The sequence below is a fragment of the Panicum hallii genome, chromosome 1 (assembly GCF_002211085.1).
Source record: "Panicum hallii strain FIL2 chromosome 1, PHallii_v3.1, whole genome shotgun sequence".
In the NCBI taxonomy this organism is placed as follows: Eukaryota; Viridiplantae; Streptophyta; class Magnoliopsida; order Poales; family Poaceae; genus Panicum; species Panicum hallii.
Window position 1 is genome coordinate 52,182,733 of NC_038042.1, and position 15,138 is coordinate 52,197,870.

General features: G+C 49.0%; 1 protein-coding gene across 1 annotated transcript; it reads left to right on the forward strand.

Moving 5' to 3' along the window:
- The first annotated feature begins 12,362 nt into the window (after window positions 1-12,362).
- Window positions 12,363-14,417, forward strand: LOC112903332 (protein DETOXIFICATION 49-like). Its single transcript, XM_025972574.1, has one exon. The coding sequence runs from the start codon at window positions 12,553-12,555 to the stop codon at window positions 14,242-14,244; it is 1,692 nt and encodes a 563-aa protein (XP_025828359.1). The 5' UTR covers window positions 12,363-12,552; the 3' UTR covers window positions 14,245-14,417.
- The last annotated feature ends 721 nt before the right edge of the window (window positions 14,418-15,138 follow it).

Genomic DNA, 15,138 nt, shown 5'->3' on the forward strand with positions numbered 1-15,138 from the left:
TTTACCGCCAGATAAACCGATGGTGCATAGGATGAAGTGAAGATGCAATGACGCAAGCAAAAGGAGACATGGCAGAGAGGAAGCAACGGCTATGTTGCAAAAAGGATGACTGGATGAACCGACACCCATGCGGATAGAGCGTCGGTCCATCTGACACATTTGTTCTTTTTCTGGACGTCGAAACAACGGCTCTTTGGAGTTATTGGGCTATTTATACTCCCTTCTCTCACCCTTTTGAGGTTGTTGGAGTTTAGAGGAAGCTCATACACATTCAAGAGGACACCTAGCCACCATAGTGCTTATTGATCACATCCATAGATCTTAGCATAAGTTTTGAGAGTGTTGGTGCTAGATTAGGCCAAGAGAGAGTGTGAGAGCAAGGTATAGCTACCTTATGTTTGGTTCTAGAGTGAACCACCGTTATAATCTTGATGTGCCGATCCAAAGGGAGTTTTGGTGACTCGCCGGCAAGTCTTCGACCCTCCGGCTTGGTGTGGAGCGGCATCGATGATCTTGTTCGGGGGACGAGGAGACCCCTCTTTTATGGGAAGCTCCATAGTGAAGACGTTTTATTCTCCATGTCAGCATTTAAGCAAAGTTTTTTCTGAAATTTTACTATTGTTACCTTTTTTCTAACTAGAAGGCAATGTTGCACGCCAAAATCGCAGAATCTATAAAATATAAAAAGAATATAGAAACGTAGGGCGTGTGTGTATATATATATAACTATATAAGCAAAGTTTATCTAGTTTTGTTTTAAGCCAAACATCTTTTACCATCAATATCTAAAATTTTACATGAATTGATAGTGCGAGACTGAAATCACTAGATTTTCTATGGAAACTACTTTTTGTAATATACAACTCTCTTAATTTAAAATAACATATTTTTACAGATATTCCTAGCCAGCTGTTGGCACCAATTTAGTAAGATTTGTAGAGGATTTTTTCAGACCCGGACATACGGGACTGTACACGTGGAGTACTTTTCCTAGGATAAGGGATGGGATATGGCTCACGCCCTACATCTGTTGTAACTACTCGTAGCGTAGTAGAACTACTCATATAGTAGTAAAACTAGTCGGACACAGTAGGAAACTACTCTAAAACCACTCGAGTAGGACTCTAGGGCTTGTATCCGACTAGGACTTCCATGTAAACCTGTCCCCTCGGACTATATAAGGGTGGACACGGACCCCCACCAATAGGGGAATCACCCAGAAGATCACCCGATCACCATCTAAGGAAATACAAACCACACAGGACGTAGAGTATTATGCTCTCGGCTGTCCGAACCTGTCTAAACCTTATGTTCCTTGCACCTTCGAGTTCATGATCTCGGCGACACCCTACCTACAAACTCATCACCTCGGGGGATATCCCTCGGTGGGCGTGGCGGTAAAACACCGACAGCTGGCGCGCCAGGTAGGGGTGTTCATCGAGCATCCACTGAAGAACTCAATGGCATCTCTCAGCTTCACCAGCACCGTGCTCGACGAGGGCACAACTTTCATCTTTGGCTACTGGATCTGCGTTGCCGACGGCTTGGGTGGCTTCAACAGCCGCCTAGTCGACTCTAGGAAGCCAGAGACCTCTACACCAACTCAAAGCAGCGATCTCGACGAGTTCTTTGACAACTTCGACGAGTTGCTGCTCCCCAATCTTCCCAAGCAGATCGAAAGGATATCCGTTTTCAACGCGATTTCAATTCGTGCTGCACTAGGACTACTCGGATCAGATTCAAACTGATCTGAGGAGGCTCCGCGATCCAAGTCCCTCTCCGACTTGGAGGAGGACTTGGATCGGCCCTTCAAGATTCGAGACGAGGGAGCCACCGCGTGTCGCCCCCTCCCCCCCCCCCCCCCGTCGTTCTTGACTACGACTCTGAAACCGAAGAGTACCCGTTAACTACAAATTCGAGCCAAGGAGGACTTGTGGACGAGGGAGCCACCGCTCATCGGGAGGATCCAGTTCTCGACAACCACTAGCAACCCGATGATTACTCCGAGTCATTTTTGGGTAGTCATCCGGGTTTAACTACAACATCCACGCTGCAAGGCCATTTCCTAGAAGGGTCTAGAGCCCTTTGAGTCACTCGAATATGACTCCTGCCTTGTGGCAGAATCCACCCTTCGGCGTATCAACCCCAGGGAGCCGAAAGATTTCAACAGCACCGCTCAACTTCACCCTGCGTCACAACATCGACACGCTGCAGCGATGACCTCGACTACTTGACTTGCGCCGCTGTCACGATTGCTTCGACATATTGGCAGCGCCAGTGACAACTTCGGTGACTCGTCTCGACTAGAAACTAGTCGGGAATGAGCCGCAGACTACTTGGCGACTAGCTAAGCATAGTCAACAACTAGTGGGAATCAGCTCCGACTAGTTCTCTCAATTGACAAATGTCTCACGGATCAAAATCGGTTCGAGGCTGTTCAACCTAGGACCCTCTCCGCATTTGAAGAGGATTTGGATCGTCTAATACCACTCAAAGAAGGAGAAGCCACCGCTTGTCAGGGGGCTATTGTTTCCGACAACTACTCGGAAGTTTTGGGTATCGGAAGGGCATGAAATCCTCCAGGTCTCTCAAATCAAGCCCACCATGATTCATTTCCACACCCGGGGAACTCCCTTTTCAAGAAGGCAGACCCTTCCCCCCATCTGACGATGAAGACGAGGGCCAGGCGGTGCGGAGTCCCACACGCTTTGCCCCCAATCGAGAAGTACTCATAATTCACGTTGACGAGGGCTGTGAAGGCCTAGAGCGGGTCCAGCTAGACGACTACGACGACTACCTCCTTGATCCACTTGACGAATACGTGGACGCAACAAATGACAGTATATCCCCAGCCAGCATCAAGGCAGAAGACGCAGATGACATCCAGAAGGAACATCATAGCCTCATCAATGCGAAGCGTGCCCAACACAGGCACTGCACGATCGAGACGAACCAGCCGGGGAGCGGTAACCTCCACGACTCCTCCACGGGCGACCTTCGCGCCATCATTAACGTTGGCAGGGACGCCCGCAATATCATCATTGCCAGGCAGCAAGAGTGCGAAGAAGTGGAAGCCTACAGCCCCATAAGCTATCAACTCCCTCTCGACTACCTGGAGACAACTTAGAAGCGCGAGCCAGAAGCTGGGAAACAATCCACCCGTAAAAGGAAGATTCTCAGTTCAAAGAAATGATTTGAGGAAGCCCTCCATGGGAAATGCCCGTGGCATCCGAAGAGCAAACGCTCTGCATTTGAATGTCAAACCCTTCGGAGGGCCCTAGGAGCTTCGCCAAGTCTATGAAGAAAGACGACGGAACTACCCGACTAATGATTTACTCATAAATGTACCCGAATTAAGAAGGTTTTCTAAGGGTCGTTTTGGTGTCTCGTTTGTTTAAACCATTATTTTGGGACTATATCTCGAAACAAGAGGTTCCGTACATGTAAAAGCACCCCTTTTTACCACTTAGCCAGGGTCGCTATTTATGTTCATTTACTCGAGTTAATCACGACTCCTCGCTAAACTTAGGAAACCCTTTCACAGCTGAACCATGCAACTGCCAAAAGTGGTCGTCTTGTTTGTCAATGAATAGTGGAACCCGTTAATTAGTCAAATAAAGCACTTACGCGATTGTCTAAAAGATACTACTAGTAACCCCCCCCCCCCCCAGATTACTAGCTCCCGACTAGTTTTCTATGTTATTGAAGGGGTCTTGCTCCCAAACTTCCAGTAACACTCCGTTTGCTAGTTTCCGACTAGTATTACGTGTAGTTTACTGAAGGATCCTTACTCCCCTACGACCTCGCCAACGGTCTCGACGGAATTCAATTTTTCTCGACCTGAAGCAGCCTGAAGCACCCGTACCACCCGCATGGGCGTCAACTGTGCAATTGACAACTTGATCCACAACCCGTAACCATAAGTCGGAGGAGGATTTGGATCGTCTACCACAAGTCGGAGGAGGATTTAGATCGTCTATGATAAGTTGGAGGAGGACTTGGATCGTCTACCACAAGTCGGAAGAGAATTTGGATCGTCTACGACAAGTTGGAGGAGTATTTGGATCATCTACTACAAGTCGGAGGAGGATTTGGATCGTCTACTACAAGTTGGAGGAGAACTAGCTAGCTTCCATCGAAGGGCTTCCGTCCCCGCCGACTACTCGGACTTCATCAACGATGCCATACTTTTACCAAAAGGCCACCGCGGCCTGATGGTGCCACCATTTTGGTCGGGCGGGCTAGGGCATTGGAAGGGCACGAGTCCTCCAAACTACCTGGCTCAGCCTACCTTTTTACGCCTCCATCTTGGTCGGGCGGGCCCAGGCATTGGAAGGGCATGAGTCCTCCAAGCTACCTGGATCAGCCCACCTTTTTCGCCTCCATCTTGGTCGGGCAGGCCCGGGCATAGAAGGGCACGAGTCCTCTAAGCTACCCGGCTCAGCCCACCTTTCTGCGTTTTCAACTTGGTCGGGCGGGCACGGGCATTGGAAGGGCACGAGCCCTCCAAGCTACCCGGCTCAGCCCACCTTTTTGTGTTTTCAACCTAGTCGGGCAGGCTCGGGTATTCGAAAGGCATAGAGTCCTCCAAGCTACCCGGTTTAGCCCACCTTTTTGGGCCATCAACCTTGACAACCTGTCGGGCCCTGCACCGTTCCAAAACGGCAGGACCCTCAACTCCTCGACGACTACTTCGTCATCGCGAGGGCACTCGGCGACCTGCTGACGACTATTTCGACTACACAACTAGTCGGGAGCGGGACTCACACCACCAGTGACTAGTTAGAATTGATTCTGACTAGTCGGGATCAGCAACAAACCGGCACAGCTTCATCAACAAGCGACACAACTTCGTCGGCAATCACCAACAAATCAAGATCGCCAATCACACATGAGAAAATTGAGACCCGATTCAAGGAGGTTTTACGGATATCTTTAGAGAATTTGTTTAACCATTGTCTCGAGTTTTATCACAACTCAAGGGTTTTTTCTCAAAGAATTCATTCAACCACTCGGTTAGGGGATCAAGAAGTTTACCCAAAGAAGGGCATGTTCGATCATCCTTACTTTAGCGTTGTACGAACTCTCTTGGCCCGTCCAAGGAATTCCTTTGGGATAACCAAGACTTCTTCGCATGGCAACATACGACTTGTCTTGGCTCACCCAAGGAGTTCCTTTGGGCTAGCCAAGCCATACTTGCTCAATGACTAATTCTGTAACAACGCACGTACAAGATTGCGTTGTCACTTCCTTTGGACCAACCGAGACATCTTTGCATGGCAACACACGGCTTGTCTTGATCTACCCAAGGAACTGATCAAGATCAAGTGTAGGATCCCGTCGTCATCTTCTTTGGGCCAACTGAGATATTTTTGCATGGCACTTAAGACTTGTCTTGGCCCATCCAAGGAACTGATCACTCGACGCGAAGGACCTCGTCATTAATTCCTTCGGACCAACCGTGATATTTTTCACAAGTCAACTTGTGAATTCTCATGATCCGCCCAAGGATTCGACTGAAACTACTAGCAAGACTCATTTCTCCCTCGCTAATTGATTTCCAGTCACCTTCACATACTTGCAGTAGCAGATTACTAGTTTCCCACTAATATGCTATGTTACTGAAGGGGCTTTGTTCCCATAATTCCAGTACAATTCCGTTATACTGGCTTACGACCAGTATTATGTGCAAGCTTGCTGAAGGGTCCTCGCTCCCATACTTCCAGTAACAAGTTTCCGACTAGTATTCTATGTTACTGAAGGAGCCTTGCTTCCATATTTCCAGAATAACTCCGTTTACTGGTTCACGACCGGTATCCATGCAAGTTTACTGAAGGGGTCTCGCTCCCATACTTTCAGTAACAGATTACTAGTTCCTAACTAGTATGTTGTGTTACTGAAGGCGCCTCGCTACTATAATTTCAGTATAACTCCGTTCTACTGCTTTACGACCAGTATTACATGCAAGTTTACTGAAGGAGCCTCGCTCCCATACTTCTAGTAGCAGATTACTAGTTCCTAACTAGTATGCTGTGTTATTGAAGGGGCCTCGCTCCTATAATTCTAGTAGAACTCCGTTCTACTAGTTTACAACCATTATAACGTGCAAGTTTACTGAAGGAGCTTCGCTCTCATACTTCCAATAACAGATTACTTGTTTCCGACTCGTATGTTGCGTTACTGAAGGGGACTCACTCCCATACTTCTAATAGAACGAAAAACTCCATTTTATTATTTACGACCGGTATTACGTGAAAGTTAACAGACTACTAGTTTCCGACTAGTATGCAATGTTACTGAAGGGGCATCACTCTCATACTTTCAGTGTAACTTTGTTTACTGGTTCATGACCGTTGTGCGTGCAAGTTTAACAAAGAGGCCTCGCTCCCATAGTTCCAGTAGCAGACTACTAGTTTCCGACTAATATGCTATATTACTGAAGGAGCTCGCTCCCATACTACTTCTAGTAATCGACTACTAGCTTCCGACTAGTATGCTATATTACTGAAGGGATATCGCTCCCATACTTCCAGTGTAACTCCGTTTACTGGTTCATGATCGGTATCAGTGCAAGTTTACGAAAGAGGCCTCGCTCCCGTAGTTTCAGTACAACTCTGTTTACTGGTTCATGACTGGTATCCATGCAAGTTTATTGGAGGGGCCTCGTTCCTGTACTTCCAATAACAGGATTACTAGTTCCTGACTCGTATGCTGTGTTACTGAAGGGGCCTCGTTCCTATAATTCCAGTACAACTCCATTCTACTGGTTTACGACAGGTATTACGTGCAAGTTTAGTGAAGGGGCCTCACACCCATACTTCTTCCAGTAACCTTCAGACTACTAGTCTCCGACTGGTATTTATGTTACTGAAGGGGTCTCTCTCCCATACTTTCAGTATTTCTCCATTTACTAATTTTCGACTAGTTATACATGGAGTTTACTGCAAGGGCATTGCTCCCAACATGCTTTCATGTATATCAGTTACAAACTACTTTTATGTTTACCTTGCAGGGGACCTGATCTGGACCGTGCTGCTGGGCGAGTCGGATTCAACTCCGATTAGTTGGCTTCGCTTCATCAACAATCGCACGACTACTCTGATTTGTGAGACGCTCGATTCCGTTGTTGATACATAATGTTATCACCATAATTTAGACGGGCCAGAAGGTGGGCGAAGGCAAGGTGGGCTCGAAGGATAGCCATAATGGGCTTGCGAATCGGACCTTAGGCAGGTATTTGAGGCCAAGGTTGGCCGTGTATCTAGATAGGCATGTGTGTTTAAACAGTTTAGATAGAGATAGTTAAGATTTGTATCATGTTTAGTTAGGATTGGCTAGGAAAGGTAAGTCTACGGACTATAAATATGTACCCTGGGTGAACAACTAAAATCAATCATTCATCAAAAACTCTTGGCGCATCGGCACCCCTGTTCTAGGGTTTTTTTGGGTAAGTGTCGTGAGGCCCCGATCACGCCTCGCATGATCGGGGCAGCATTGTCCTTGCTTGTTTACCTTTCGTGTTTCTCGTTCTGAAGTGTTATTGACGATGAGTAGCACTAGTTATCTTGACGTTTATAGAGTAGCATCAGCTCTTCCGTGCTTTAATCGTGCTTTGCTTGTCGTCTATGAACGTCCAGCCGTCCTTGTATTCGATCTCGGGTATAGGGGTGGCGCTTTGCTCTGTTCTCATTTAGTAGATCTAATCTATTATGGTTAATCTTTGTCAACCGAAGATTCAGTTTAATATCTGTTTGATTAGGTCCTTCAAACGGGTTGAATGTTCCGGCAGTATGCTTGGTACTTTATAACAGCTTAAAGAGGGATTGTTCCAGGAATCGGTTTTTGGTTGGTTTTTAGGCCTCTCTTTAGGTTGTTGTTCGTTACCTTTCGTATTTGTTAGGCTCAATTACATGCAGGATGTTCTGATTACGCAGTGAAAGCTTTAATTGTCGTAGATTGAATTAGCTTAATGTTTACAGAGCAAGATTAATATTACCATTGGGCATATTTGCTTTATTCATAGATCCGATCCGGTATTGAACACAATCGGCTCTTTACAGCCGATACCGGAAAATATCCGATGAGCCGATCACGGCTCGGACTAATGTTTATACGTGTCTGTGCATGCAAGAAACTAACACATAACACCTTCCTGATCAGGTACAAGGTGAGGTAGCACGCCTAGCGATCCAGAAGCCAGGACGTGTGCCGGATCTCGGGCCGTTGACAGAGGGACCGGGACCCACCGGTAGTCTCGAGAGCCTCCCGGCTCCTCGTGTTGCCTGTTGCTGCTCGCCAGTGGGTTTTGACCGACAACAAACGACTACTCGTCGGATTCGACTCCGACTAGATGGGTTCATCAACAACCGTCAGTGACTATTGGATTTCGTGAAGAACGCAAGGCGACACGCTAGCGACTACTTCGACTTTTCATTTGGCCTACAAGCTAGTCGGATTCGAACCTGCTTGGCGATACGCTGGCGACTACTTCGACTACTCGTCACGCCTATATAACTAGTCAGAATCGACTCCGACTAGTCGGCTTCATCGACATTTCAAGATTCAGCGGCAACTTGGCCAACGCTTAGGCTCGGGGGCTGGTGGCACCGACTACTAGGCATATCCTATACGACTCATCTAGCTCCCAGGCTGAGGGGCTGGATACGACACGGCTCTCAGCAATGAAGGTTTGATTTGAGCGGTAATTTAGGGCACTGTTGGTGAAGTTATTTGTTTAACGATTTTTTTAGGGAATTCATCATGAAAAAAGAGATTTTCGAATTTACTGAATCAATTTGCCCATCTTAACCATCAAATCTTTGCCGCCATATATTGCATGCCACGATTTATTGGATCCTTTATTCCAAAGCTTGGAGATTTGGATTCAAGGCTCGGGGGGCTGCGAGACACGTGTCATCAGCGATTTTTTTTTCAAATCTGTTAGAAGACAAGGACAGAAGACTCAAGATTAAATTGAACCTCAGTCTGATTCTACGAGTCAATCTAAGGCTCAGGGACTACTCCATAAGGAGTGCGAGTTTAATCACACCCCATATAAAAGAAGACTTGATAACTACTCGGGGCATGAGCACCTCACAGTCTTGACGCAGCCAAGAAAATACTCGGAGGACACCTTCAAGCTAAGGTTCGGTAGAACTCGAAGATATCTTCAGAAGTACTCGGACGCCTGCAGTACTCAACTACGAAGAGCTCGGGGAGCTTATCAGACTCGAGCACACGGGACTGTGCACGTGGTGTACTTTTCCTAGGATAAGGGATGGGACATGGCTCATGCCCTACATCTGTTGTAACTACTTGTAGTGTAGTTCTACTACTCATACAGTAGTAAAACTAGTCGGACACAGTAGGAAACTACCCTAAAACTACTCGGGTAGGACTCTTAGAGCTTGTATCCGACTAGGACTTCCATGTAAACTTGTTCCCTCGGATTATATAAGGGCGGACAGGGACCCCCTCCAACAGGGGAATCACCCAGAAGATCGCCCGATCACCATCTAAGGAAATACAATCCACACAGGACGTAGGGTATTACGCTCTCGGCGATCTGAACCTGTCTAAACTCTGTGTTCCTTGCACCTTCGAGTTCCTAATCTCCACGACACCCTACCTACAAACTCACCATCTCGGGGTATCCCTCGGTGAGCGTGGCGGTAAAATACCGACAGATTTCGTCAAGAGAAAAGAAATCAATCAGTGAATGAAAGTTTATCCAAAAAAGACCAAATTAAAAGAAGGAATCGTGAAGACCACAATATGTTATTTTAAATTTATCTATTAATTAGGCAGGGTCAGTTGTTTCACCTTTTATGTTCAGGAAAATTTGCATCGTATCCGATAAGGATTAGTATCTACCCGTGGGTATAAATATGTCCGTTCGGGGTCATTGTAATTTATCTCTCGAGTAATACAACACAACTTTCAGCGTATTGTCACCCTCTTTTCCGAGATTTCATCACCGACAAAACTTGGCACCTGACGCGGGGCTGCATCGCTTCGATCTCCGACAAAGGGGTAAGCCCTAAGTTCTACCGGTCCTGCCAATTGTATCGGCTATATTGATGTTGGTCAAGGCGGCATTGCTTCAATCTCTTGAATTGCTCCTATTCGGTTAATATACTTGCCTACCAGTTATTGATTCTTATCATATCATGTAAGTCTGCATCGTTGGACCTCTTGCTAGATCTAATAGAATTGCATTTATTTTAGCTTATCTTAGATCTATCGGCTTATATTTGTTGAATCTATCAGTGATTCTTTTTACGATCGGATTCCTAACCGATGTGTACTTTAACCATCGGGTCTTAGCTTTAATATTTTGTATCAATTTCGGCCAATTGATTCATATCATTATTTTTGTCAGGTTGTACATCATGCATATAGCCGATTGTTTGAAATTCTATCAACATCAATTGATATCGCTATATCGGCCTTTTGGCCGATAAACTCTTTGATCATCAATTTAAAGGCCGATAAGCTCTTTGATCATCAATTTATTTATCTTATCAGTTATAGGATCAAACTGACTGGCACGCCTCGAACCTCAAGAAGCTAAGGACCTGCACTAGCAAATCTCCTAGGCTGGAGTGTTCTGCACGAGGAATCATCGTAGTTCAAGCAATTTTTTGCGCCAACACCAACGTTAAAAAATTGACTTAGGACAAAGTCTAGGTGGACTTGTGATTGGATTTAGGAAGTAGTAGGAAGCAAGAAGATTTTCATAACAATTATGCTGCTCCCTTGCAAATTTTCAACATCTGAGTGGAGCTATAGCATTTTTATCTCTCTTCCGTAAATCCCAAATTTCAAGTTTAAGTAATATTTTTTTGGAGCCAGTTAGATGCAAGTAGTTCTGATCCTTTGTGCAAATGGTCGGTAATAATTACGACTTTGTCTAGATAAGAACATTCACTATCCAGCATACATGAAGTAATCATCATTATGAGCTTAGAAGTGAAATCAACGTCAACTACCAATATGTTGTGAATGTCTATTGGGCAATCCAAAAAGGTATCACGGGCGGTATCAAGCCCAAATGCTGGATAGCATGGAACAAGCAGTTGACTCTCAGTCTGCCAGGAACCTTCTTTCTTTTTTTATGAGTAATACAAGTAGTCCAAAGGAGATTTGACCCTGGTCTGAAGAAGAAGAAACAAAACAAAAAGGCCACAACTCTGCAGTGCAAAGTAAAGAGCTACTACTACATTGAGCTAGTCCTACTCGACGATGGATCTTAAGATTGATAAAGTCATCATAAACATTTTTTTCTGTCGAACCGTCAATCCATATGTACTTAGTCTCTTAGTCTAGGAATGAGGAATCAAATGAATCTAGCTGGACATGTTCCATCGCAAGGAAACTAACTAACTAAAAATCTTCTACAATAGACATGCAATTAGTCAACAAAACAAAAGAGAAAAAAAATAGGAACTTAGTATTTAAGTTGTCTTGTTTGTTAGTTTAGCATAAGGTTATTTTCAATGGCGCCAACTCAGCTAGCTATAAGACTGCTTATGTCAACATTTCAGTATTTGCAAAAGATAATTTTTTTAGAAACCCACTGTCACATTTTTCTCTCTTCTCTTTTTAAACGAACAACTATCACATTATTCTCACACAAATGCCCGATCCATATGTTCATGAAAAGATTTGCATTGTTGGTTCAAGCTAATAACAATGCGACTCACGTGTTACATCATTTCAATTCTGACAGCAGTGTAAATCGGATCCATTGTTTAAAGTTCAATCCTCGAGATTAATTAGCAGCCATCACCGATGAGTGATGAGAAAGACACCCCCGTGCCGCCGTGCGCGATATCCTCTGTTCCCCGTGCGCCACCCAGCCACCCACACCGCAACACATCCGGCGGCATCGAGCCGGCCGTCCGGGCCGATAAAAATTGCCACCGGAACCCGGTGAGCTCGGCACGCACCAACAACCTCAGCCACTAACCAAGCGCCAGCCCCCCTACCCCCACTGTGGGTGACCAGCGCGTGCCATGCCATGCACTACTACGCTTTACGGAAAGAGAGACCAGGGCGATAGGCTTGTTCTGAACAGGGATAGGGATACCCATAGCTGCAGGAGCGATCGCGTCGCGCGGGACTGTAAAGAATGACGACGCGCCGAGCAGCCTGATGTTGTTGAACACCCGTCCCCTGGCTGAAAATTCAGAGTCGTCGGCTTTCCCAGCAGCCAAGAACACACACAACGCAAGGACAGAGCCATCCAAAAACCGCTGGAAATTGGAGGAAGTCCATGTCCAAGTTCAACCCCCGTGCGCTCGCCTTCCTATATAAACCCCCCGCCGCGCTCCGTCCCCCTCCAGCTCCGGGGGCGCGCGCACTCTCCCCATCCCCCCGCATAGTTTATTCAATTCCCCTTGTCAGTTCCGTCGCCTCCGCGCCGGAGACAGCTCGCTCGCTACCCGCACGTTTCCGGACGATCAGCCCGGCTCCCGACACGTCCCTCTCCTCCCCCCTCCCTGCGAAACGCGCGCGGAGGCAGAGCAGAGCGTTTCCTCTGTTTCGGGCATGTCGTCTCGCGCCGCCGCCGACGCCACGGTGGCGTGCGGGGATGCCGACGGCGCCGGCGAGGAGGCGCTCCTCACGGCGCCCCTGCTCGCCCCCGAGGCCGTGGCGGGCGAGCTGCCGCCGCCGGTGCTGCTCGCGCGCAAGCCGCGGGGCCGGCTCGCCAGGGCGGTGAAGGAAGCCTGGTCCGTGTCCCTGTCCGTCACATTCCCCATGGCGCCGTCCGTGTCGGCGGCCGCGGCGGGCGCGGAGGCGCGCTCCATCCTGGGGCTCGCGCTGCCGATGATCCTCACGGGCCTGCTGCTCTACCTCCGCTCCATGATCTCCATGCTCTTCCTCGGCCGCCTCGGCGGGCTCGCGCTCGCCGGGGGCTCCCTCGCCATCGGCTTCGCCAACATCACGGGGTACTCCGTGCTGTCGGGCCTCGCCATGGGGATGGAGCCCATCTGCGGGCAGGCCTTCGGCGCGGGCCACTACGGGCTCCTCGGCGTCACCACGCAGCGCACCGTGCTGATGCTCCTCGCCGCTGCCGTGCCCATCGCCGGGCTCTGGGCGCACATGCGGCCCCTGCTCCTGCTCTGCGGCCAGGACGCGGGCATCGCCGCCGCCGCCGAGACCTACATTCTCGCCTCCCTCCCGGACCTGCTCCTCCAGGCGCTCCTCCACCCCGTCCGCATCTACCTCCGGACGCAGTCCATCAACCTGCCTCTCACCCTCTGCGCCGCGCTCGCCATTGCGCTCCACCTGCCCATCAACTACGTGCTCGTCTCCGTCCTCGGGCTCGGCATCCGGGGGGTGGCATTGGCCTCCGTGCTGGCAAACTTGAACCTCGTCCTCTTCCTCTTCGCATACATCCTGTTCAGGGGCGTGCACCGGCGCACCGGCGGCCTCGCGCTCTCGGCCGAGAGCTTCCGCGGCTGGGGCGAGCTCGCCGGCCTCGCGCTGCCGAGCTGCGTCAGCGTCTGCCTCGAGTGGTGGTGGTACGAGATCATGATCCTGCTGTGCGGCCTGCTCGCCAACCCGCAGGCGACGGTGGCCAGCATGGGCATCCTCATCCAGACCACGTCACTCATCTACATCTTCCCTTCCTCGCTCGGCTTCGGCGTCTCGACGCGCGTCAGCAACGAGCTCGGCGCGAACCGCCCCGACCACGCGGCCCGCGCGGCGACGGTCGGCCTCATGCTCGGGTTCGCGTTCGGCGGCGTGGCGTCCGCGTTCGCGTACCTCGTGCGGGGCGCCTGGGCGGCCATGTTCACGGCCGACCCGGCGATCGTCGCGCTCACCGCGTCCGTGCTGCCCATCCTGGGCGCCTGCGAGCTCGGCAACTGCCCGCAGACCGCCGGCTGCGGCGTGCTCCGGGGCAGCGCGCGGCCCAAGGACGCCGCCAGCATCAACCTCCGCTCCTTCTACCTGGTGGGCACGCCCGTGGCGCTCATCCTCGCGTTCTGGTACCACTACGACTTCCAGGGCCTGTGGCTGGGCCTCCTCGCGGCGCAGGCGGCCTGCGTGGTGCGCATGCTGCTGGTGATCAGCCGGACGGACTGGGCCGCCGAGGCCAAGCGAGCGCAGCAGCTCGCCGGAGCGGGAGGCGCGGTGGAGACCAAAGAAGGCATGGAAGTTGGAGCAGCCAGGGAAGACGACGAGCCGGGCATGCCTATCGTCGTAGTGATCGAGCGACCAAAGGATCAGTGCTGAACTGCTGACACAGCGCAACCGTGTGTGCCATTCGACATTTCGAGCCATTCTTTTGTCAAAAATTTTGGCGGGAGGGGAACGAGAGGCTGACAGAGTGAAATTTTGTTTTCAATTGGTTATTTGTAAATGATATCTTTTTTATTTTTTGATGGATATTATAGAAGATGAGAGCATTGACAGGAAATATCAAGAGTATCTCCTTTTTTTTCTTTTTGTTATTACCGAATACTGATTGAACAACCTTCCTCGATGCTTTCACAGCTGCTCCAAGTAAAATTCAGAATTCTCACACATCTCCAACATATTACTCATCTCTCTTTCCAATAACAAAAAAATTGATATTTTGGTGATTGGAGGTGCTTCAGCAGATTACCAATCCAATCCCCAATACCTAAAAGTTTTTGGCAATCACCAAAATACACCTCCCTCCACCCTAAATAAAGAGAATTCATCCCTCTACCATATTCTTGGTGATTGGATTTCGGTAGTCTGCTGCAGCAACCATTACCAAAAATACAAGAGTAGTTATTAGTAATGGAGAGAGTGTGTTTCAGATGTGAGGTATGAGTAATTTGTTGGAGATATTGAGTCCTGAGCCCTAGGAGGGAATCAAGGTTGAAGCCGTATCCTCAGGCCTCCATCTCCACGCTAAAAGGCGGTTTCATGAACAAAGAGGTGCCTTTGGTTGGGGAGCGAAGTAGAACGGAGCGGCTCCGTCCCAGATTCTAGGAACAGAGCCGCTCTATTCTGTGTTTGGTAAACTGGAACGGAGCGGCTCTGTTTTTTGTTTGGTTGCAGAGTGAATTGGAACAGAGCGGCTCCATCCTGTGTTTGGTTGAGGAGTCAGAGGGAGAAGGAGCCTGTGCACTGAGACGGGAGAGCGAGACAGGAGGT

Coding starts and splice junctions, on each gene's coding strand:
- LOC112903332 (XM_025972574.1), top strand. CDS start 12,553: ATGTCGTCTCGCGCCGCCGCCGACGCCACGGTGGCGTGCGGGGATGCC.